The sequence below is a fragment of the Microchirus variegatus genome, assembly GCF_963457635.1.
Source record: "Microchirus variegatus genome assembly, chromosome: 10".
Taxonomy (NCBI): domain Eukaryota; kingdom Metazoa; phylum Chordata; class Actinopteri; order Pleuronectiformes; family Soleidae; genus Microchirus; species Microchirus variegatus.
In genome coordinates this window covers 7,188,548-7,214,986 of record NC_139811.1, presented here as the reverse complement: position 1 = coordinate 7,214,986, position 26,439 = coordinate 7,188,548, and the positions used below count along the sequence as shown (strand labels likewise).

The 26,439-nt window shown below is 41.3% G+C and overlaps 2 protein-coding genes across 2 annotated transcripts; both read left to right on the top strand.

Annotated features, from left to right (window-relative positions):
* Positions 1-6,389: 6,389 nt before the first annotated feature.
* LOC310933095 (prostaglandin E2 receptor EP1 subtype-like) lies at positions 6,390-9,384 on the top strand (the record flags this gene model as incomplete). Its single annotated transcript, XM_083896517.1, has 2 exons — positions 6,390-7,295; positions 9,106-9,384. Exons 1-2 carry the CDS (start codon positions 6,429-6,431, stop codon positions 9,382-9,384), a joined length of 1,146 nt encoding a protein of 381 aa, XP_083752643.1. The 5' UTR covers positions 6,390-6,428.
* A 2,056-nt stretch (positions 9,385-11,440) lies between these two features.
* ilf3b (interleukin enhancer binding factor 3b) lies at positions 11,441-25,796 on the top strand. Its single transcript, XM_083896002.1, has 18 exons — positions 11,441-11,504; positions 13,784-13,859; positions 14,582-14,805; positions 14,907-15,081; positions 16,105-16,252; positions 17,603-17,694; positions 18,830-18,925; positions 19,758-19,869; positions 19,996-20,093; positions 20,173-20,284; positions 20,389-20,502; positions 20,857-21,062; positions 21,190-21,363; positions 21,441-21,722; positions 21,979-22,108; positions 22,219-22,260; positions 24,430-24,849; positions 25,155-25,796. Exons 2-18 carry the CDS (start codon positions 13,857-13,859, stop codon positions 25,340-25,342), a joined length of 2,616 nt encoding a protein of 871 aa, XP_083752128.1. The 5' UTR covers positions 11,441-11,504; positions 13,784-13,856; the 3' UTR covers positions 25,343-25,796.
* The last annotated feature ends 643 nt before the right edge of the window (positions 25,797-26,439 follow it).

Genomic DNA, 26,439 nt, shown 5'->3' with positions numbered 1-26,439 from the left:
GGACTTGTATTTGTCACCTTTTTCTGGCTAATTTCTGATTAAAGTTAAGGTTAAGGTCATTGGTTAGGGATAACACATTGTTTAAACTGAAAACTTTTTACAGATACTATTTTGACATAATCGTTCCAAATCTGCATGTTTTTGGACTGTAGGAATGTGTCCCCCCCCACAACCCCTCATGTGGAAGATGAATTAATGAAGACGAATATTTTTTGACATGAGGTGAAGTAAAACAGCCTCTTGCCGGAGGAGGAACGTCTTCAGAGATTACCCAGCTAAAGATGATAGGTATAACATAAGGCAGTAATCTGTGCGTTCATTCTGAATGCTTATCATGAATATTGTGCTTCTTTTTTCCTCCCACTTGCTAGCTCCCTGAGGCGAGACCCGGAGCATAAATCCCCAGCAGCAGCAGCAGCAGAAGTCTGGTAGGTCTGTCTCCTACAAATGATATTGGACGGAGCGTTTGCATTCACAGTGTTTGCAGTGGCAGGAGCACAGCTGCTTCACAGTGATGAGGGTCCTGTGAGGGCTGCACTGATGAGGTGATGGAGGGGGGAGAGAGAGAGAGTTAATGACATTTCCAAACAATTAACAAACAGCGGGGGTGACTTTCCAAAAAATTGGATATTCAAATACTAAGTTCACTTAGGGCCCACAGTTGGTGTCGTGGTTAGCGCTCTCGCCTTTGCAGCAAGAAGACCAGGGTTCCCAGGAGGTTTGAGCCCAGGTTTGGAACAACTTTGGGCCCTGGTTGGATCAAGGGACTTTCTGCAAGGAATTTGCATGTTCTCCCCATGTGTGTGTGTGCGTGGATTTTCTCCAGGTTCTCCAGGTTCCTCCCCACGGTTCAGAAACATGCAGATTTGGGGATAAGGTGAATTGGTCACTCTTAATTGACCATAGGTGTGAGAGTGAATGGTTGTTTGTCTCTATGTGTGGCCCTGTGATGGACAGGGCGAGCTGTCCAGGGTGTGACCCCGCCTATCGCCCAATGTCAGCTGAGATAGGCACAGCACCTCCCACGACCCTCTGGTGGAGGATAAAGCGGTAGATAATGGATGGATGGATGGACTATACTTAGAAATGTCCCTATTCTTGAAGGAAAAACACCTTTTTATACCCTGTTTTATACATTGTTAATGTGGTAAAAGACTATTCCAGGTTTTTAATGGAATATGTCCATATTCCAGGTGTATAGAGGCCCATTTCCAGTGTTCTAATGGTACATTGTGTTTGCTAATGGCGTTAGAAGGCTATTGGATGATTAGAAAACCCTTGTGCAATGATGTTAGCACAGCTGAAAACAGTTCTGCTCGTTCTTTGACGAAAGGGCAAAATTATTATTTGGAATAAAAATCATTATTTCTCATCATTTCTATTCATTTTGCAACTCTTTTGATCAATAAAAGTGCAATTTTTAATGTAAAACTTGTATAGGTGACCCCAAACTTTTGAACGCTAGTGTAGTTTAGATTTTTTTTTTTTTTTTTCAAGTATAATCACTGCTCATAAAAGTGAATCCTTTAAAGGCATGTATTCCTGTGGCCTGCAGGCAGATCTGCACTTACACGTTAAACCCTACAGGTTGTTGTTATTATAGGCTTAATATTCAAGCCCTACATCCTATGAGTGTTTTTGAGAGGCTTGCAATCAGGAGCGAGGCAACACGAAAGACTTAAACTATTCATGTTCCTCTCTGGGATTTCTCTGACTGGCCCCCTTTCACTTTGCTAACACAGTATACGCTGCCTGGAAATTGCTGGTTTTCACTGACTTGAGACACCCACAGGGAATGTGAGCACGGTGCAGCTCCGGCATATAAAGAGCGTCACGCTGCACTCAGAGCAGAGGAGGACATGCTTGTGCAATGTAATGGGGAGGCTGCTCGCTCCGAGACACGAGTTTCTATACGGTCTGCCTTCCTTACACAACGAGGAAACAAAAAGAAAACACACAAAAAAAAAAGAGAAGCCTTCTCTCACTCTGGAACAAGATCAAGGGAAGAGTTTTTATTACAGCTCCAGCTATGAGTTACTGTCCCAGTCAGAGCGCTGCTGAACATCTCCATGGAGTTATTATTCCAAAGGTAAGGTGACATTTTTTTTATAACTTTAATTTGATTTAAAGGAAAAGAGACGCCCCGAGGTTTTACATTTCCTCTCGTTATTTTTTTACTGTACAAGGTAAAACATAATTGCAGCATTTAAAGCATTAAAATATCATCACAACAGGACAACAGTTGTTGTGATTGAGAACAGAGAAAAGGCTTAAAGAGATAATGCTCAGTGTTCATCATCATTGATCTTCATTACTTATTTATCGGTGAGATGAGATCAGGCTTTTAACGGCATTATAAAGTCTTATATGGAAGGCAAACACTGCGTTTTATGTAAGGACAAACATCGCCGAGTGTGTTTGTGTGTAGGTAAACAATTAAATATGTATGAGTAAAGAAGAGTAAAGGTTAAAGGCGTACGGTCATCGGACAACCTCTTACTTATTATGTCTTTAATTACTTAAAGAGGTCCTTTAAATAGTTTTACTTTTGACTGATCGGTGAAACTTTTGGTAACACTTTAGATTAGGGAGCACATAGTAACTAGTAGTAAGTCGCATACTAGCCCTTTATTAGTAAATATTAAGCATGTATTAACACCTTATGTAGGAAAAATATTAATTCATGTCGTAAATTTCCCCACTGCGGAACAAATAAAGGACTATCTTATCTTATCTTAATAGAGGTAGAATGAGGTGTTAATACATGCTTAATGATTACTAATAAAGGGCTAGTATGCAACTTTCATATTTGTATATATATGTTTGTAAGAACCTAGTTAATGGTGAATATGTGCTCCCTAATCTGAGGTGTTACCACACTTTTTAAACTTATCGACTATGTACGGTGGACTGAGTGGTGTTTTCTTCGTACGTCACTGCTGCTGTTACATGTTTTAAAAAAGTTTGGAAGCATTCGGAAACAAAAATTCAAATGTGTTTTTTTAGTACCGGCTGCAGCTGTGCACGTGGCAAATAAAGGTTCTTCTTTCACGAACCACAGTTACCTAACACAGTTCACCAGTCAGTGATCACACAATATCGGTTTACTTTTTGTTAAAGCGAGCGAGCCTCGTCTGGTGCAGCACATGTAGATTTATCGTGTGTTTCTGTGTTTACTCTGCACCTTTGCCTGTGACCCACCCCCCCCCCCCCCCTTGTGTCATGCATGCACTCGCCGCGCCGTATGGATTCTTAATGATTTAATGCAGCGAGCGGCGTCTCTGCACAGTAGGCGCATGTTCTTGAGGAATGCCGCCGCAGCACTCGCTGTCAACAGAAACTGCCGGGACTTGTCCGGACTGCAAACCCTCAACCCCCCCCCCCCTTCATCACCACCACCCATCCTCGACGCCTTTGCGTGGAGAGCAAAAATGAGGCCTTTTAACCTCTGACTAGCTGACAGCTAATTAGTTGCGTTTTTAAAGATGAGTCAAATTGTCCCGAGGAGCTTTGCCCTCAGTTCTCCCTCGATGCTCTGTCAGTGTAATATTTAAAAAACCTGTTGAGGACTGCACAGAGATTAGTGATGAGAAGAAAGAGTTGAAAACGGGGACAGGATTAAACGCTGCTTCTTTTTTTCTCTCTCTTTTGGCTGAAATCTCACTGACAGTTCGCTTCATACATTTCGTTTTACTGACATGTGCTTTTTTTTGCTTTTAATCTGGAGGTGGTGTGAAATAATTACAGCTAATATCCTTCATTGCGCAGAGCTGCCAGTCATTTAGTGCCACTAATAATATATCAATGGTTGTTCCAAAGGTACAAATTGGGGTTCGTGAACAGTCAAACTGTGCCGGATCAAACGTGTCCAGACACTGAGGGCAGGGTGTATGAATGAAGCTTGGGGGGGTCTCATTTTCAAATTACCTTCCCATTAAATCTGTGACTTTTAAATAAATCTAAAGCAACTGGCCATAAAATGTCACAGAGACTCAGGAATAATGTTCATATAACAAACTGAACTCACCAACATTATCGCATATTCGCATTATAAAAAATCTTTTGCAGACTGCAAATCATGTTTATGTTTTGAAATCATGTTTTGGCATGTGGCGCCACCTACCGCCGTCTACCAATCATTGCAGTCAGTAGAGTCTCAGCTGCAGAGCAACCACGGGTTGCCAGTTATGTCAGAAAACGGAACCTAAAAGACCTCTGTGTTTTGAATTTGAGTGTAGTAACTGTTTTTGGCCACATTCTTACATATGGCGCCTTTAAATGTATACAAATATATGTCACGTTCATTATCAAACAGGTTTCCAGCTGCACATGACGCTCTTTGTGTTTCTCAGTATTTCAGGATGATTATGTCTCATCTGTGAACCCTGATGGACTATGATGATGTCACCTGCAAAGGGCTCCGAGCATGATGATTGTGGGACTTTTTACTTACTGATTTTAGTGAATAAATAAATATATGAGCAATAAATAATACATTTATCTTCATCGGATTACAAATAGCCAAGGTCGAATCGATTCTGCCGAGACACAACCTCCAAAAACTTCATGCCGACTGGATTACTGTAGCACTTTTTACGTTCAGACTTCAGCCTTTCAGTAAATAACTCATTTGACGAGGTTTCCCTCCACTGGCTCCCAGTGCACCACAGTTTTCCATTTTAACTTACTAATGTTGGTGTACGAGTGTCTTAACGGCCTCGCTCCACCCTTCCTACTCCAGCTGTGAACACTCTTTCACGGTCGCTAAGCTCAGCTGATCGGCTGCTCATGGTCGTCCCCCAAAACGAGGCTGAAGCTCAGGGCCGATGAGACACTAAACAGGCCGCTTCTGTTTATACGTCTCTCTTTAAAAAATACTCATCTCTTCTCTTTGCCTCTCGTCTGTTGTGTGTCTTGTGTTTTTAAATGCTTTATTACTGTGCAGCACTTGGGTCAACACAGTTGTTTTTCAATGTGATTCATTGGATTGGATTACATTAATCTATTTGTCTTGTAATGCCAATGTCAGGCTTGGTCGTTCCTTTTATGCCTTTGTTTTATATATTGCTCACAGCTGGTCAATTGCTTTTAACTTAAAGGCGCCATATGTAAGAATGTGGCCAAAAACAGTTACTACATTCAAATTCAAAATACCGAGGTCTTTTAGGTTTCGTTTTCTGACGTAACTGGCAACCCGTGGTTGCTCGGCAGCTGAGACTCTACTGACAATGGCAATGATTGGTAGACGGCTGTAGGTGGCGCCACATGCCAAAACATGATTTCAAAACATAAACATGATTTGCAGTCTGCAAAATATATTTTTTTAATGCAAATATTTTGTCTGTACTGTTGTTGTTGGTGAGTTCAGTTTGTTATATGAACATTATTCCTGAGTCTCTGTGACATATTAGGAGGATTTTATGACCAGTTGCTTTAGATTTATTACATAATGCACCTTTAATGGAAAGTGGCCATAAAGTGCTTTTAATTGGCCTCACACTCAGTGGGACAGCACTCACTGATTTACCACGAACGCTTGGGCCGTAGGCACGTATTAACACCTTATTCTACATAACCTTATTCTATTCTACCTCTATTTTGACATGAATTAAGATTTTTCCTACATAAGCTGTTAATACGTGCTTAATATTTACTAATAAAGGGCTAGTATGCTACTTATATGCATGCTAGTAAGCACCTAGTTAATGGTGAATGTGTATCCCTTATTCTACCATGAATTCTATTGCACAAAAAACCCTGGTCCTTTAGCAGTTGGGATTAGCCATTCTTGCCTTCGCTCACCCTTGCGCTGCTGGTGTATCCACAAAAACGCTCCCTCAGGCAGGTATGATAGTATTGCTTGACAGAGCCTGTTTTCAGATCACAGCATACAGTACATTGTTTCTGTTCATAAAGTTCATAAACTGTGGCATTCTCCAAAAGTTACTCACTGCAGCTTTAAAGGTGCATTATGTAATGAATCTAAATCTAAATCCTCCTAATATGTCACAAAGACTCAGGAATAATGTTCATATAACAAAGTGAACTCACCAACAACAACAGAACAGACAAAATATTTGCATTAAAAAAAATATTTTGCAGACTGCAAATCATGTTTATGTTTTGAAATCATATTTTGGCATGTGGCAACACCTACCACCGTCTACCAATCATTGCAGTCAGTAGAGTCTCAGCTGTCGAGCAACCACGGGTTGCCAGTTACGTCAGAAAACGAAACCTAAAAGACCTCGGTATTTTGAATTTGAATGTAGTAACCGTTTTTGGCCACATTCTTACATATGGCACCTTTAACTTTCATAACAGAAATTTCTTTCATTCCTCGTGTTGTTGATCTGATCCACTCTTATTTCTCCCCCTCAGTATCTTCTCAGCCAGAGGAACCACATCAGGCCCAGAGCCCCGCAGTGATGCTGGCGATGCAACACTACAACTCCTCAGGTCTCGTTGCCTCCTTCCCTCTCTCTAACCACACCGCCATGGTGCAGGAGCCTGAGGTGGAGGCCGTAGCACCGAACGCCACCCTGCCGCCGAGCAACCCCACGGCCGCGGGCCTCACCATGACTCTGGGCATCCTGTTCAACGTGGTGGCCCTGGTCATCCTCGCCAAGGCGTACAACCGCTTCCGTCGCAGGTCAAAGGCCACGTTCCTGCTCTTCGCCAGCTCCCTGGTGGCTACAGATCTGGCAGGACATGTTATTCCCGGGGCCCTCGTGCTGAGAATTTACTCTGCGGGTGCTGGGAAGACTCTCGAGGCTGCCTCCAGCGCCCGAAATGATCCCGACGCCTCGTGTCTGTTCCTGGGGGGTTGCATGGTGTTCTTTGGCCTGTGCCCGCTTTTTCTGGGCTGCGCCATGGCCGCCGAGCGCTGCCTCGGTGTCACTCGGCCGTTGCTTCACGCGCGTCTGGTGACGACGGCGCGGACGAAAATCGCACTGGCCCTCATTTGGCTGCTGGCTCTGGGTGTGGCCCTGCTGCCCTTCTTCAGCCTGGGTGCCTACACCTATCAGTACCCGTGGACGTGGTGCTTTATCAGGGTGATGGAGGACACGAAGGCAACAGATCTGGCGTTTGTGATGCTGTTCTCCGGCCTGGCCTTGAGCTCTCTGGCCACGGCCTTCGTGTGCAACACCATCAGCGGGTTCACGCTGGTGAAAGCCCGGCTAAAGAAGAGGTCCTGCTCGCAGCGCCGCTCGGCCAGGTCTCACGACACAGAGATGGTGGTGCAGCTGGTCGGCATCATGGTCACCTCCTGCATCTGCTGGAGCCCTCTGCTGGTGAGTTTGGTGAAGTTAATTCATCAGACATTACACTTTGACACACTGAGCCTGTGTTTTGGTTTTGTTCTGTGAGTAAAATGTGTCATATTTTAGGAAATCGCAAACAACTCTGATTGCCAAATTTATGATCATGTGAAGTATGATTTATATGTTTTTAAATGTGTCAGCATTTACCATCATAAATAGCATACTGTTATTAAGTCCACATTAAATTCATTCCATTAAAAAGTGTGACGTAAAGAAGAAGACGATGTAATTGCTGAGACTGTCAGTGTGGCCCTGGAATGCAGCGCACTGTGCTTTCTTCAAATCAGACGGATGTTCTTCGTGTTTGTGCAGGTTTTATTTGGCTGAAGTTACTGTTTTACTCACTGGTGACACGTGACGACATTTTCTGGTTTAGAAGATAAATTGGGCTCACGGCCGCAGTTAATTACCACGTGACTGACAGTTCATACGCGCACTGAGAATTTTTGATTGATTTTTGAGTGATTAGATAGATAGATAGATAGATAGATAGATAGATAGATAGATAGATAGATAGATAGATAGATAGATAGATAGATAGATAGATAGATAGATAGATAGATAGATAGATAGATAGATAGATAGATAGATAGATAGATAGATAGATAGATAGAGTGCAACATATAGAGTTAGCTAGAGAGCTGGATAGATAGATAGATAGATGGATGGATGGATGGATGGATGGATAGATAGATAGATAGATAGATAGATAGATAGATAGATAGATAGATAGATAGATAGATAGATAGATAGATAGATAGATAGATAGATAGATAGATAGATAGATAGATAGATAGAGTGCAACATATAGAGTTAGATAGATAGATAGATAGATAGATAGATAGATAGATAGATAGATAGATAGATAGATAGATAGATAGATAGATAGATAGATAGATAGATAGATAGATAGATAGATAGATAGATAGATAGATAGATAGAGTGCAACATATAGAGTTAGATAGATAGATAGATAGATAGATAGATAGATAGATAGATAGATAGATAGATAGATAGATAGATAGATAGATAGATAGATAGATAGATAGATAGATAGATAGATAGATAGATAGATAGATAGATGGATGGATGGATGGATGGATGGATAGATAGATAGATAGATAGATAGATAGATAGATAGATAGATAGATAGATAGATAGATAGATAGATAGATAGATAGATAGATAGATAGATAGATAGATAGATAGATAGATAGATAGAGTGCAACATATAGAGTTAGATAGATAGATAGATAGATAGATAGATAGATAGATAGATAGATAGATAGATAGATAGATAGATAGATAGATAGATAGATAGATAGATAGATAGATAGATAGATAGATAGATAGATAGATAGATAGATAGATAGATAGATAGATATAGAGTGCAACATATAGAGTTAGCTAGAGAGCTGGATAGATAGATAGATAGATAGATAGATAGATAGATAGATAGATAGATAGATAGATAGATAGATAGATAGATAGATAGATAGATAGATAGATAGATAGATAGATAGATAGATAGATAGATAGATAGATAGATAGATCGATCGATCGATAGATAGATAGATAGATAGATAGATAGATAGATAGATAGATAGATAGATAGATAGATAGATAGATAGATAGATAGATAGATAGATAGATAGATAGATAGATAGATAGATAGAGCACAATTCTTTTGTAATCTCATACTCATGTTAATCTAGAGATATGTTGAAGAACTAATGCACTCAGGCAAAACTAAAGACTGTTCCCTTTGTTTTCCCCTAAGATCTTTGGCCTGATGTCAGCAGTGCGCTCGTACAGTGGCTCCCTGGGCGGCGACCGGGACACGTACAGGGGCCTGATGGTGACAGGGGTCAGGATGGCAACCTGCAACCAGATCCTGGATCCTTGGGTCTACATCCTGCTGCGGCGCGCCATCCTCAGGAAGATCTACCGCATCACAAAAAAGCAGGCCAGTTTCAAGGGAAGCGCTTTCCGCTCCACCCGCTGGGACGTCAACTCCTTTCAAAACTCGGAGAAAAACAGTGTTAATAATAAGGTTTAACAGAGGACAGAAAAGGGGGAAATGCTCCAGAAGGATCAGCTCAACTGAGCCTGGCAGTGTTCTGATCCTGGTCAAAGTTCAGCCTCCTGCATGAGAGGAGATTACTTTAGAGGCGTGATAGAGCAAGGCCACCTTTGTTAGCACATGATCCAAGTTTGCAAGATGACTGTCCAGCTAATAATTACAACCCCTGAGGTTGTTGAACGAATGAATCAGTGATACACTGCAAAGGGAAAAACCTTATGAACTGTTGAAGGTGGATATCGAAATGCCTGCCCTCTATGAGAGCAGCTGTAAATATAAAGTTGTTTTGTGTGTGCAGGAGAATGACATACTCAGCAAAAGTGAAGACTGCATAGTCCTAAAGCAAACATCTCAAGTCAAACACTTTGTGTCCATAAATATGCTGTTTGTTCAATATTATAAAAGTCAATGACTTGTGTTAATGCTCCCATAAGAGAGCAAAATGAAAAAGCTGTGCTTTTACCTCAGCTTGAAGATGTGAAAAACACTGTGTGTGTGTGTGTGTGGTGCGTGTGTGATTTATAAATGTGAATGTGTGTGTCTTTGTTGTGTGTGTCTCTGAATGTATCTACAGTATTTCCCCTGAATGTCTGGGGACTGAAGTGAAATTATAATGTGTTCCAAAAGCTAATTAAAAAAAAGATGAATGTAATATTACATTAAATGTCTATATGTTACTGTTTCACCTCATTTTAGTTTATATATTAATATTTTTTTTACACCTGTGTCAGAATAAAGCAGTGTTTCCTTAGTAAAGTCAAGAAAAAAAACAAAGGCATACAAAGACAAAGGTCTTCACAGGGTACCTCACCATACGATACATGGTCCATGATACCAATAATATCACCATACAATGATACTGTGATAATCCAATATATTGAAAGACAATCATATAGCGATGCATCACACGATTTCTCTATTCATTCACAACACGGAGAACAAAATACATAAAGTCTATGTATTGAATGTGGATGAAGCATCTCTTAACGTAGCTTTCTCCGCTATTATCCAGCTGTAAAGTCCCTTTTTTTGGCCGGGTAAATTACAACCAAGTTTCCCTCATTGGAAAGATGGAAACTGTCAGGGACTGTTTACTTTATTGGTTCATTTAAAGGTGCCATATGTAAGAATGTGGCCAAAAACGGTTACTACACTCAAATTCATATTCAATACCGAGGTCTTTTAGGTTTCGTTTTCTCCGCCATTGTAGCTCAGGCGTAACTGGTAACCCGCGGTTGCTCGGCAGCTGAGACTCTACTGACTGCAATGATTGGCAGACGGCGGTAGGTGGCGCCACATGCCAAAACATGATTTCAAAACATAATTTTGCGGTCTGCAAAATATTTTTTAATGCAAATATTTTGTCTGCTACTGTTGTTATTGGTGAGTCCAGTATGTTATGTTAATAATATGAATATTGTTCCTGAGTCTCTGTGACATATCAGGAGGATTTTATGGCCAGTTGCTTAATATTTATTACATAATGCACCTTTAAATAGTGATATTTGCCCTTTCATTGCACGAGGAAAGACGATGCTATAGCACCAAATGTGTTTTTTTGACACCAATCCCTAGAATGCTGCACTGGCCACTTTATTAGGTACACATAAAACCTAATGAGGTGACCAAGATTTTCAGTGCACCTCAAAGAGGTAGTCATGATCATGGTTAAAAAGAATAATTAAAAAGAAAAAAGGGTTATACATTATATAACAATATTATCTTATCTGAAGCCAAACTGCAAAACTCCCACAGTAAAAGTAAACACTTGAAGGACATGAGAACATCCGGATACATGATGATGCTTAATGTGCCTGTTATTAATTGCTTTGAACAGCGTACAGGCCTCAAAACACTGAAGGCAGCTGTTGCGGGTAGAACATCCCCACCATCTGAAGCCCCGCCCCTGGCTCGGTACCCTCCGGAATTCTAGCCAATGGGAGAAGAGTCACATGCGACTCCCGTCCAATCAGCGTCCTCGTTTTTAGCTCGTGAGGGCTTGCACAGAATCTTCCATTTGCACCGCACTCCTCCTGCTTAGCGACACCAGGAGTCACCGAATGAGACGTCCTTCCGCCGCTGTGAACACACACACGGTACGTAATAAATGTGTTCACAGTTGACACTCCTCCTCGTGCACAGCGTCACACACACACAACACAAAGCCACGAGCAGTTGTCGGTTGTTTTTGTGTGACTGTACGTGTGCGGTAGAAACCTATATATGTGTGCGGCTTTGTTTGGCTAAGCTAACCTGCTAAGTGCTAACTGGCTAAACATTCAATGGGGTCTCGGTCTCGTCTTCTCGACCATTTTGGTGTGTGGTGGACAACAGGGCTATAATTGAATTGTAACTCTCTATTTTTTTGCCGTTGGCTGAATTAATCAACGGCGTCTAATATCACTGCGGTTTGTTGTAAAGTGTACTTTGTGTCAGCGATGGGCAATGAGTATTGTTGAGAGGGTTGTTTGCTAGCTGCCGTCTCCTGTCGGGTCCTGCACTGAAATAAAATGGCGTCATTTTTTTTAAATGGTCCTGATGGAGCTGTGGGCTTAGTGTCCAATATATCTATTATTCACAACTCTCACTCTCCATCCTGCAAGAAGATTTCGGTGTCACTTTAATTTTAACAGGTCAACCTGTTTGCGGCTTGCTGTTTTGCAGCAGCTTGTTGGTTTCGTCCCAATCGCCGCTAACGCTTTGACTGAGAAAAAAAGCCAAGTATGATGGTCATGTTCGTTACATGCTGCTCATTTGTTTTGGCCTTAGCTGTTTTCAATGCGCTAATCTAGGAAAAGATAGCACTGTTTCGACAACGCCCTGATATCTTTTGTTATAGATGCTCAATGATAGCGACTTGATCTGTTGAGGCGACAGAGACCCATAGTCAATCATATGTAAAGGGATGAGGAAAAACAAAGGACAGTGATGCACTGGGTAATGGATAAGAGCAAATTTATGTTTAGATTAAGTCCATAAAGTCTACGTGGAAGATCAAATATAGAAATATGAGTCACTATTTAGTAGAGAAAAAAATCCTTTATTTACTCAAAAACGATTAAGCCAATAACAGACAAACGAATACATACTTTAAGGGGGAGGGTCAAAATATCCATTTGGTGACATATGGATTTCCTTGTGCAATATGATAATCAGTATGCCAGGGCAAATGCTGATATTTTAGTTAACAAATTAAAGGTAGGTATGTTGCAGATCCTGGGGGAAAAACTTCATTTGAATTCAAAATTCCAAGTCCCTTTCTACAGACTTCCCTCCAGACCAGGGGAACATGCAATGCTTGTTAGCAAAGATGATTCTGAAAGACAACAAATACTCTCAAATGATCACACAGACATAGAGTTCACCTACCTGTGCAGTAAAACAGGGTCACCGTGGCATCACTTTTCAGCCCTTTCTGGACTTTCAGTTGTCGCCACTGTTCAAACGCAGCACCGGTGTTCGCTGTAGTCTTGGATCGACCACTTGTTGTTGGCACCTTTTCTGTTACAACGCTGCTGCAACTATTTAGCAAGCTAGCACAAGCTCTGGCGTTGTCTTCTGAGCATGGTGCAGATGGCAATATTATTGGATGGTGGTTTTTTTTGCAGGCCTGTCTGTTACAATTGGGGTGTGAAGAGGATTTTAAGCAATACAATAATCCTACCACTCTCTCTATATATATATATCTATATATATATATATCTATATTATTAACTTAATAGACTTCATCAGTGGACACTTTGCGTTTAACCTCAATGATAACCATGAATTGAGAAAGGGTAATTGTTATTTTACACCTGAGTGCCTCAGATACCTTTTAAGTTTGACAGCCTCTAATTCCTCATGGGCCTGAAAAGAGAGTCATTACACATTTCATTCAAAATAAAATATGAAAAGGGAATTGGACTCCCTTTTGACAATAAGGCACAGCACACATTCGAGTATACATCGATATCGGGGACCGCTGATATTGTCTAATAGGAACCCTGTTGCAGGTGAGAATTTTGAGTTGCGAAACCTCAACATGGCATTGGCCAAATCGTGAACCTTGAGGCTTCAAAAACCGGAGTCAGATTTTCATGTTACATCACTACGACTTCTACTTGATAAAACTTGATTCTTGTTAACCTTGCTTGTGCTTTTTACTTTAACTGAGTGAATTAGACGTTGTGTTTAAGACTGTAGTGGTTTATCCTGTTCAGCATTTGTGGCCACAGAAACGACCCAGTCTCCAGGTTACATGTTTGCAGAATTTCCCTGTGTCCTCACCATTTCTTTGTGCATTTAATTGGCTACAGATTTTTTCCCACAGTGACATTCAAGTTCTACCTTGCCATTGTGTTATTTTAAAGTGTGTGTCTGTTTTTCCTCATAGGGAAGGACTGCAACGCTGTCGTCTTCCGCAAAGAAGATCTTTTTTTCACAAGCACTCACAGATTAAAGCAACAATGGTAATTATTTCATTCAAACATTGATTCCATTTTGTTGCTTGTATGTGTCATTGCTTTATTTGGTGTATTGTTTGGACAGCAGACAGGCTGCCAAAGCATGGGGTATGGTGTTCTTTTTGTTAAATATCTCTCCGAATTAGACAAATAAATGTGTCACATCTAATTCTAGCTGGAATTCCAGTGCCAGTGTTTTGTCTTATTCAGTCTGCCCACGGCTGAAGGAACACATGCTGCAGCTTCTGCATCACAGCTCCTCTCTAAATTGGCTTTGGCTGTCTGTGCATACGCTTGCCTTGTGTTAGAAGCTTGGTGTTGATATGAGACCTTACTTAGTATTTTTAATTAATCAGAGACAAGTGATAGAAAGTAAGTCCATCTGTTAATAACCGTTTGAAAATATTCCACAAAGAAGGATTAAGTTGGATGAATAGTTTTTCTGAATAAGACACTATAAGATTTTGTTCCATGGATTAAAGTTTACAATAGCAAACAACTGTGAAATTCTACCAGGAAATTCACAAACTAGAGAAAGTATTCAGAGTCAGTGCATTAACAGGCATGTTAAAAGTCTGATTTTAGTCAGATGAAGGCAATAACTTGGTTTTCTTATTGTCATATTAACAAGTTAGTCCTACTAACAATCGAGCTGTTAAAGCTTGCCACAGCACGAAGCATCTTTGAATTTCAAACTTATTTATTGTCCTGTCTCCTTTCATTTCTAGCCTCCACCAATGCGCCACCGCTCCATGCGCGTTTTCATGAACGATGACCGCCACGTCATGGCCAAACACTCCGCCATCTACCCAACTCAGGAGGAACTGGAAGGTGTTCAGAACATGGTGTCTTGCACAGAGCGTGCCCTGAAGGCAGTCTCTGACTGGCTGGATAAGCAGGAGAAGGGAACGTCCAAATCTGACGCTGATGCCATAGAGATTGATAAGGAAAGGTAAAGAGATGTCATTTATCTTCACTTACAAGATACAGTCTCTTTTTTTTGACACATCCATTGTGCCTTTTGTGTTAATCTGTTGTGTTAATTTTTGGTAGTGAGCTGAAAGACCAAGCCACTCGCTCACTGCGCGGTGTAATGAGAGTAGGCCTGGTTGCCAAGGGGCTGCTACTGAAGGGGGACTTGGACCTGGAGCTGGTGCTCCTCTGCAAGGAAAAGCCTTCCATTAATCTGCTGAAGAAAGTGTCTGAAAACCTTGATTCACAGCTCAAGGTGAGAACACGGCTCAGCTAATTCAATGTGCAGTATAATGTTATCACATTTTCTAACCAGTGTTGTACTGTTGAAACCAATACGCAGACTGTTTTTGCCAAAAGTATTTTGTTTTTTTGACCTCCCTGTCACCAGCCATCAGGTGCCTGTTTCACACCACATATTTCTCACATTCTTTTCCCTGCCTGTTGGTGTTTTTAAAATTCCTTTTGCTAAAGGGAAATGACAACATCACGTACACATTCGAGTTATTCTCTCTTAGCAGGGCATTAATTCTTGAAAGGTGCTGTCAGTGATGTCCTTAACTTCAGAATCATTAACGCCTTAGGCCATTAACAAAAGTAAAAATTTCAAATTTAATTTCACTATGTCTTGTCAGCTGTCACATAAAAAGGAATCTGTTTATCCAATGGCCTTAAGGAACTACCCTTAGTCTTAATGAAGAAATGTTTCCCCATAGCTGCAAGCAGAGTGTCAAGGGACGTACACAATCCATCAAGAATTGTGGAACTTTCTGTATAAGCCTTTAGTCAAATATACCAAAAACTACATATAGAGCAGTGATTTAATATGGACGTGGTACCACAAGTATGGTCCTGTCTGCTGCATTCAGTCATAAGACATCACACACCCGAAAGTGTATTTCTGGCCAGCAAACCTCACACCTAATGGGGAAGAAAAGTTTCCCAGAAAATCAAATGGACTGTAAATCAGATGCAACTTATCAACGATAAGCTGTTTGTCATGCAGATTTGTCAGGTGAGCTCTTAATTTTCATACCTAACAAAACAGACATAATGCACTTGGTCCCTGACTGCATGTGTTGACACGAGGAAGGAATCTGCTGGCCAAACCACAGAATAATACCATAATGACACACTTAATCAGGCACGTTTTGTTAGTCTATGATTTCTACTCTGACTCCTGCTCCTGTGAAGGTTATTGCAAGCTCGTGGTTTGACAATTGCACGAGAAGCAAATGCATGCATCGTCTTGAATTTGCTCTTTGCTCTCTTTTCTCAGCTGATCGTAGAAGACAAATATGTGGTGACCTCGGACATCCGTCAAGCCAGTATTGCCATTAAGAACACCAGTGAGCCCCCGCTCACCCTTACCATTCACCTGACGTCCCCTTTGGTTCGCGAGGAGATGGAGAAAGCTGCAGCTGGAGGTAAGCTCCGACACGGGACCTCACTGGTTCAGTGGTGCCTTGCTTCCAGTAGGGAGGCCAGGCAGGCAACCAGACTAGACAGATATTGTTTATTGGGCCTTCAATGGAGCTAGGGGACAAGAAATGTACTGACACATAATGAATCTGTGCTATGCTTATAGCTCTCTAGTCACTCTCATAGTTCCATGTGATGTAATCGTACATTTTTGATGGCCCAATATACAGTATAGGGCAGGTTAGTATACTGACTGCTGAAGACATGGCTTTTCTTCCCTTTGATGATCAAGATCACCAATGAAATGAAGGCTTACTGAGAATTTAACCAAATACAAAAGAGAGAGAGACCACTTTGCTTGCATGTGTTTTATCACTGATGGAACGGTTTGCATTGCAGCAAAAATGAGTAGCAAAACACGTGGTGAAACTGCCCTTGGTTGTGAGACCCAGCAGTGGGCTATTGTCTGTCTCTGATGTTCTTAGCAGGGAAGGCTCAGGCTTACAGATAACGACAAGGGATATTGGATTCTGTACTTCAGTGCAGCTTCTCTCAAATCAGGGATCAGCCCCTGTTGGTGCTTAGTCGTAATTAGCGATTGACACGTTTTGATCAACGTTTATAATAAATTAAGTAAGACGTATTTTGTTTGAGTGATCTCAACAGTAGAGGATCTCCGTTTTAGCAAGCCTTGACCTTATCTGTAGCCCTCTGCCATCAGTGATGCCCAGTTTGGGTCTTTTTTGTTCAAGCCATCAGTTTTGCTGCAGTGTGGACTTGTTTTGATACTCACTTTTTGTGCATCTGATAATTTCTGCCTGTGGTTCCAATTCTGATTCTCTCTGTCAAGCCTTCTAGTTTGTCAATTTTTAGGGATGCTGGACCTTTGACCAACTGGCCGCTCTCTGTCTCGGAAGGGGCAAAGTGCAGTGTACCCAGTAAAGGGGCGAAGGGGAGGGGCTCCATCTCCTTTTAGCACCAGAAAAGAAACCTTTTTTTAAGCACTAAGGCATCAATTTAAACTAACGCAGGGCTGGATAGACAACCTCCCATTTGCAATGCATCTCAAACATGCACATTTTTTCAATATAAGGGCTTTAGTTCATTCTTTCTATTTTTCTCTAATACGTGAAGTTATAACCCACCTTTCAATACTGTAATTCTGGTGGGCTTTAAGTTCAAAATTTACTGGGAGGTTAAGTTGAGAGTGTTTAGTGGTTCTTCAATGGAGGGGTCCCCCTCCCCTTCTCCCTCCTGCCTGTGGTTTGGAAAGGCTGCCTGTGTTCCCCCTGGCCGGCTGACAGAACTCCCCTTGGTCAAACTGTACCTTGTCTTCTTATTCCACCTGCCAATAGAAACGCTTTCAGTCAACGATCCACCGGATGTTCTGGACAGGCAGAAATGCCTAACTGCCTTGGCATCTCTCCGCCACGCTAAGTGGTTCCAGGTTTGGATCTTGTCTTTATTTGTCTCTAAAAACAGGACTAGTTTTGAGTTTGGTTCTACTGTATGTTCCTTTGTCATTTATTTGGGCGTTCCATGTGTGTTTTTTTTTTTTTTACTCCTTTTAAAGTGTTCTTCCTGTAGTGATATTTGATGATCTGGATGTTTGTTTCTTAGGAAACCTTTGTCATTACACTGTTGTAGAGTTGCTTTGCTCACTAAGGCAGGTTCTACCGCAGTGCCATTTTGAAACGACGCTCATTGCTGCTTTTAGTCACCAGTCAAGTTCATCAGCCTACCTCCAAGCTGCTTAACCCAATTAGCTAATGAATCTGGGACTAACATATGCATACAAACTTGTGTCTAGGTGCAATATTTCTATACTATTTGCATTTGTGTAAGTGATTTGTTGTTTTCACAGTTCTGCAAGCTGCTCATAGTGCACTTTTTGCTTCCACATTTTGTAGTTTTAAAGGGAAGATTTGTTCATTTGTAGTGATAAGGTGTAGTGTCGTGGCCTGTGTCATCTTTGGCTTTCACACTCTTTCTTGACAAATCCTGTGCTCCATCTTAGCAGCTTGTTTTTTGTAGAGTATGTGGCCTCAACCTTTCCTGCTCTCAGGCTGTTTTTTGTACCCATGTTCCACAAAATCAGAAATATTGCACCTTGAGTCATAGTTTTTTAATGTTATTTAAAATGCCCCTGACTTAACCATTTCCCCTTTCAGTGACAACGCTCATCCGTGCATCCTTTCTCGAGTAGTTCACTTGGTTTTCATGTAAAAACTGTTCCTAAGTTTGAGGTGACTTTATTGATTCCTCTTCACTTGATCTTAAGTGCATATATTTTTTTCACTCACACACATATGTCTGATTACTACCGCATTAATCGTCTTCACAGCTACATCTTGTTAATGGTTATAGAAAGTAATCAAACATTGTTTTAAGATTCAATATAACTTAATATTTCCAAAACGACAAAGCTAAGCTCTAATGGTCTGTGTGGCTTCATTTTTATTTGTTTCATTTACTTGGATGTTTACCTTGCTTTATAACGCCCCACATGGTCTTACTTTATGACTCAGGCTCCTTGTCCTCCTCATGCCCCTGCCTCTCCCCTTCCCTGCTTGTGTCCTCAGGCCAGAGCGAACGGACTCCGCTCCTGTGTCATTGTCATCCGGATCCTAAGGGACCTGTGTGTCCGTGTCCCTACTTGGGCTCCGCTTCGTGGTTGGGTGAGTTTAAACCAACCATTACAGCCCTACGCCAGGGTTTCTCACTCCTGGTCCTGGGGAGCCACTGTCCTCCATGTTTTAGATATTTCCCTGCTTCAAATAAATGGGTCGTTCAGCAGAGCTTACTGACTCGGTGGCCATTTGAATTAGGTGTGTTTGGGACAGGAGTGAGAAACCCTGGCCTACATGGAATGAACATTTGTAATTTGTTAGCGGCTGCTAACATGTAGGCATCAAGTGTGTGCTCTGTAGTGTGGGCCTTCTTCAAGGCTTGGGAAGGATTCATTGATTTTTAGGGTCTGCGCGCACAAGGTATTTAAACTGAAGGAGTTATTCCATTTTGGATTTATTCAAATTCAGAAGACAAAAAACTTCTAAGCTCAGGGTGTTAAATGGCATCAAAAAGAGACTCCATTTAAGAGGTTTTAACAGTTAAAATATGACTGCCTTGTTAAAGAATATTGTTATTTTGTTTTGTAATCCTTATTTGAGGAATTAAATAATTGTTGTATTTTAATAAAATAAATTGATTGACAATTGATTGTACATTTTCACGTAGCCTCAAAGTCCCTTTGAAGCTCTTTTGTGGCAGTTGTATTTGAAAATTCCATTCCCAAAACATCAAAGCCCTTTAAAAAAAAAAGAGATTAACCTTCATGTTTGTTTTTGATGAAGTCTGCCAAGATATAAAGAAGCACGGCTCCACCTTGGCTGTTTAATGGCACATATATCCTATGTAACGCAGTGACCTAGAAATCCCTCCGTGTTAGCAGCCAAGCTTTATAAATAGCACCCTTAAATAAAATCTCTCTCTCTCTCCCCTGCTGCGTAGCCCCTGGAGCTGATCTGTGAGAAAGCCATTGGTACAGGGAACCGGCCCATGGGGGCGGGAGAAGCTCTGCGCAGAGTTTTAGAGTGTCTGGCTTCAGGGATCCTCATGGCAGGTATGTATTTGGAATCTCTCCTCTGAAGTATATTTGATTAATCTATTAAACGGCACTGTTGAATTTGAAATATGCAGCCTTTTTTGCCACCACATTTTAAAGGATAATTTAAATTATGTCTTGTAGATAGCGCAGGAATCTCTGATCCATGCGAGAAGGAGCCTACAGATGCTGTTGGTCACTTGGACCAGCAGCAGAGAGAAGATATCACAGCAAGTGCACAAGTGAGTAAGGCCCAGTGAAATGTGTTTTTAACTGCTACATCAGTGAATGTGAAGTTGACACCGTTTGTTGTATGTTCAGCATGCCTTAAGGCTATCGGCCTTCGGACAGCTTCACAAAGTGCTTGGAATGGATCCCCTTCCTTCTAAGATGCCCAAGAAACCTCCTAGGAAGACCCCCATTGATTATACTGGTAAGTAATCAGTAATAGTTCTCTTTTGTTGTCAAAAGGTGTCGAGGAAATGAAGACGGGTGCTTATAGTTTCCCTCGGGCTCAATTGTTTGTGTCTGTTTCAGTGCAAATCCCACCCAGCACAGCGTATGCCCCACCAATGAAAAGGCCCATCGAGGAGGAAGAGGGAACTGATGACAAGAGTCCGAATAAGAAGAAGAAAAAACTGCAGAAGAAAAGTAAGTGCCCTTGTCATCACTTCACTGACCAGAGTGTGTGTAGAACAGAGTTTCTTACTGCTGGTCCTGGGGAGCCACTGTCCTGATTCAAATAAGTGGGTTGTTATCAGAGCTGACCATTTGAATCCGGTGTGTATGAGCAGGGAAACCTAAATCATGCAGGACAGTGGCTCCCCAGGCTCAGGAGTGAGAACCCCTGGTGTAGAATAAAGTGACATCTACTGGTGGAGTTGCATAATGGCAATTATTTACTACTATACTGATTCAGCAAGATACTCAATAGAGAAATTGATAATAATGCTAATATTTGTGCAGTGCCTCAATTAAAGCCTTCATTCTGTCCTTTTCCACCAGCTCCAGAGGACAAAGCTGAGCCTCCCCAGTCTATGAACGCCCTGATGAGGCTCAATCAGCTGAAGCCTGGTCTCCAGTACAAGCTTGTGTGTCAGACTGGTCCAGTTCATGTTCCGGTCTTCACGATGTCCGTCGAAGTAGATGGAAAGTCCTTTGTGGCTTCCGGTCCATCCAAGCGCACTGCCAAGCTCCATGTAGCTGTAAAAGTGAGCACCTGTAGCATTTAGTTGTTGGAATTCAACATTGCAGCATTGAGATGCCTCCGAATTTTGTTATTTTTCCCAAACTTCCCTTTCAATTGAATCAGCCTCGAATCTTTGTGTATCATTTCAGGTCCTGCAGGACATGGGTCTGCCCACAGGAGCTGAAGTAAAGGCTGATATAATAAAAATAGAGGAGGCTGAAGTACCTGTCGCCATAGAAGATGTGAAGCCAGTGATAACGCCCTTTGAAATGAGCACAACTGCACCAGCAGCAGACAATGCAGACACCACTAATGCTGCAGAGGTACAAAATTACTAAACAATAATTTTCCTCTACAGCCAAATCCTCTTACTTCACTGACCGTCTCCCTTTCCTCTCAGAATGCCCGTCAGCAGGGACCAATCCTTACTAAAAACGGCAAGAACCCCGTCATGGAGCTCAACGAGAAGCGCCGCGGCCTCAAGTACGAGTTGATCTCGGAGACCGGCGGCAGCCACGACAAACGCTTTGTCATGGAGGTGGAGATCGATGGTCAGAAGTTCCAGGGAACAGGGTCCAACAAAAAGGTGGCTAAGGCTTATGCCGCACTAGCTGCTCTGGAGCAACTCTTCCCTGAAGGAGTTGTGGCTGAGGCTGCTAAGAAGAAAAAGGGACCACCCATGGTAAGCCCCATGAAATGAATAAATCTCTTGGGTGTATTAGTGTAAATTCCTTTAAATTTTTTATTAAACATATCATTCCAAGAATCGTTATCAGAGGTGTACAATTTATTTGATTTAACTTGTGTGTAGTCAAATCCACCTTTACAGATGTTCTTAAGTGCATGTTTTTGTTTGACTAAGCAACATCAGCACTGCAATTTGAATGGTCTCTTGTACTGTATATGTAGGCTACCATTAAAACTCATTTCCTCTTCAGCACACTCCGGGCTTTGGAATGATGGGAGCCCCTGGAGATGAAGATGGAGGTATGCCCAGAGGCAGAGGAAGAGGGCGTGGTCGCGGAAGGGGCCGGGGCTTCAATAACGGAGGAGGCTACGGTCAAGGAGGTAACAACAGCACTTAAGTCGTAGCAAACGCATTGTTTTAACTGTTATAACATTACTTTATACCTTTATTTAAACCGGCATAAACATACGTCGTATTCACTTCCTTCCAGGTGGCTTTGGAACATATGGTTATGGGAACAATGCTGGATACAGTGAGTTTTCATTTAATCTTTCATTTTCCTGATATGGCTGCGTATGTGTGCCTTCTTTAGGTTCTCATTTTACAATGTGAAAAGCAAACCAATATGTGAGCCACTGTGTCAGAATGGGATGTCTGTGTCTGTGTGTGTGTGTCCTGTGGCAGGATGGACTATAAGTTGGTTTTTTGTTGGGCTGCCTCCCTGATGAAGAATTGTTTTAGTCAACCATTAGTTATAGTGATTTTTAGTATTAAAATGTCTTTCTTGACGGTCCGAGTAAGAATGTTGTAAATGGAGATGTTAAAAATAACACAAACCATAAAAAAAAAAAACTTAATCAGTATAGCCTAGATTTTATTAACCAAAGCCACCACACACGGAAGGAGCCACACATTGAAACCTCAAAGTATAGATTGTGAATGTATTAGCAACAATTAGCAAAGAGGATCTGAACAATCAGTACATTATAACATCATACTAACTGACCAAGAACACAACACTTTTCTATTCTAAACTATTCATTTTACAAGTACACACTCAAACCATGTTACACACATTGGCTACAAATGTGGAACTGCCTGCTTGAAAGTAGATGAGCTTAACAGCATTGAAGTTAAAGTGGCCATGCTAATTGGCTAAAAGGCATGTACTTTCATGGCTCAAATGATGCATAGTTTGCAGTTCTCCCTCTTGAGGTGTTTCATCACAATGATCCCACACTTAAGACTTCCTGTGTGCACATAGGTTTCAACTTTGTGTTTTTATTTCCTCCACTTAAAGGACCGATCAAATCTCACAGACTAATGATTCTTCTGGTCGTGGGGGCAGCCCTTGTTCTTAGGATGACTAAAACTTGTTGGGATGTTCATATAGTACATTTTACATTTCTCTGCTTTAAGCCACAGGATTCAATCTGTTTTTTTTGACACCTCCCTCTTATGAGAACCTCTTTTCGTCTTTCTTGGCAGCCTGTTCTGAGGACTGGCCTACCTGAGCGTGACAGGAGCAGAGAAATCTAAAAAAGACAAAAACCCAACAAATCAGTTTTAACATAATCTGATCAAATTATTCATTCAACTGCCACAATTATGGCAGGATTAAAAAAAAAATTAAATCTAATTTTGATTTTTTTTTTTCTTTCTCTGCCCTGTCTCACTCTTTAGGTGACTTTGTCTCAGACTCCTATGGCAACCACGAGTTTGCGAACATTGATCTTCCCGAGTCTTAGAAAAATCATAAACATTCTTGTAGAGAGAGAGGAATACAAAAAAAAATATGGACAAAATACTCAAAAATGTTACAACAGCAGCATCATGAACTCCTTTCAACCACCAAGTCCACAACCCTGGGAGTAAAGTGACAACAACAACCTCTCCACCCCTCGTCTTTCCAGTCTACTTGTCATGCTCTGAAACCTCCAGGAGACAAAATGTGCTACTGCATGCATGTAGCCTTAAGTCACCTTACGTTCTCTCAACTTGATGTGGACATACCCCAAAAACACCTGGACCGACCTCCCTGAACTGCGGAGGCAGATTTTATTTTATTTTTTTAGAAGTGGTGCGTCGGAACGTTGTTTCTGCGACATGATTTGAGCTGGACAACATACTGCCTTTTTGGATCATTGTAAAGACATAATCTGCCTGAGCCTTTGTCTACCATTTCCTTACCGTCACATGGATGATGATGTTTTAACTTTTTTAACATTCATTGATTGTTTTATTAATGTCATTGTATTGCATTTCTGTCACTGCCCTTTCATTTAGTTGACATAGGAATTTTTCTGCCTTGCTTTTTTTTAACCGTTGCCACATGTTTATAAACAGAGTTAGCAGTTTGTGTTACGTCAGCCACACTGTTGAGTCATAGCTACACTGAATGCATGGTGGTCTTGGCAGTATGTGGTCAGTGCAGTGTCCTCTGGAACAGCATTAGCACACTGATGAAGTGAAACTGTTGACAATAGGAGCATACACCGATGAGCTGATGTTTGTGTGGTCAGGAAGACTCTTTCTTCTACCTTTTTTATGTTCCCTTGTTTGCCTTTTTTTAAATAAACCTCATCATGCATTTCTGTCGTATTTCAGGGTCTGAATTAAATTAATCAGGGACAAGTTATTACATAATACAATGTTTAATGTTGATGTCCATTTAAGACTCTGCCATGATGTCATTTCCCAGATTACTACAACAACGGTGGCACAAACGGAGGAGCCGGGGCATCGAGCAGCCCATCAGGCGGCCCTCCAGCCAGCACAGCACCAGGGTCAGCACAGGACTCCTACGGTTCATACTACCAGAACGACGGAGGCTACACTGCCACTTCTGCTGCCAAAGTCCCAAAAAAGAAGCCCGCCATGCACAAAGGAGGCAAGGCACCCTTTTCAGGTCCTCCAGGAACAAACACTGGACCTTCGGGCGGCTACCAATCCACCAGCCCCGTAGGCCAGGGCTCCTATAACCCCTATGGCCAGAATTATGGGCAGGGAAAGAAGAATTTCAACCAGAACCAGGGAGGAGCGGGTGGATATATGTACAGCACAGCCTACCCGAGCCAAGTGACGGGGGGAAGTGGAGGTAGCCAAGACTACAGTTATGAAGGTGAGTCGAGGGGATTTATGAAGCTTCAGGATATAAATAAAAGCATGCTGGGTAATTGTAATGATTAAAGATGTCTCTGATGAGTAAAAACTGAGCATGTGGAAGTGATGCAGCAGGTGTAGGCTCAGTAAGAGCAAGTCAGTGTAGTAAATGTAGGATTATATGTCCTCCCAGCCTGGTTCATGTCCCACAAGCAAATAGAATAGCTGCGTGAACAGTGACTTATAATGACTCTTAATGCCAAAGATATCTCTAAGCATTTGTCCTGTTGTGGAACTTAAACCGCTCTCATTCAATCCTTGTAGGTTTCAGCAACCAGTCCAATTACAACACACAGGGAGGAGGAGGTGGCGGCGGCGGCGGCGGTGGTGGAGGTGGTGGAGGAGGAGGAGGAGGAAGCAACAACCAGGGTTTTGGCAGCAATCACTCTCAGTACCACAACCCTACAGGCTACGGCAGAGGAGAAGGCAACATGAACTACCAGTACAGATAGACTGTATGACTCCTGTCAATGAATCTCGGGCACCAAGCACCCCTGCAGTGTCGGACGCCTTCTCCAAAGAAAGTTGATTGACAGTTTGCTTGGGCTCTCCCTGCCTTTTCCACATTAGCTTTGTATGTGCTTTTAAGTTTATATGTAGCACATGTTGGCACAAAATAAGATGTCAGACCTGAGTTACGGCTGAATTTAGTGGTATGTTCCAGTGGTCTGGTCTGTGCTTAGTCTTGTGTCTTTGTTATTCTATTTTTTTTATTATTGTTATTTTATCAGTACTACCAGTCCTCATCACTCAATATCAATGCTGATGTTACAAATTACTGACTCACTAGCTCTGGCTTTTCTTTTGTTCCTCCTGTGAGTGTATGAACTTGTTTATTTTTCATATGAAACTAGTAAATTGTGTAGTTTTTAAACTACAAACATTGTATTTTTTGTAACACTTCAATAGACCAATCATGCTTGGTCTTTTCTTCAGTGAGATTATTTTATTTGACTTTTTAGTTTTGTTTTGTGATGTAGTTATTTTAAACCGTTTCAGAGATTACTGGAAACTACACATACATTCTGATGTGAAATCTACATTTCTGCTCAATGTAACTTTTTGATTGGGTGGGATTTGTTCCTGTTAATGTACGACAGTGTGAATTAAATGATTTTTATTTTGAAATGAGGTCTCAAAATAGCACAGCTTTTTGAACCACTGATCATTTAATGAATCACTGGTAATTAATGGCCCATTAGTAAAAGTGTTCTATCACACACGGTGACAAGAAATACAGTATATTTAAATATGATATAAATATGAGTGCAGGCTTTTATCTTGTCCCAAATAATATAATGCATATTAGTTTTAAATGGCACAGAACAATAAAGGAATTGGATGAAAGCAAAAACAATTTGTGATAAGAAATAATTGAATGAAAAACGTAAATAATAAAAGTAGCCCTTAAATTGTTTTGTTTTTTTAAAAGAAATACAACGTGATGATTGACCTTTGTTAACACTGCTATTCGGGAATATAGTAGAAATTAATTAAATAGAAATCATGTAATAATATTTTCATTCTGAATTTACGCCTTCGAAACAAA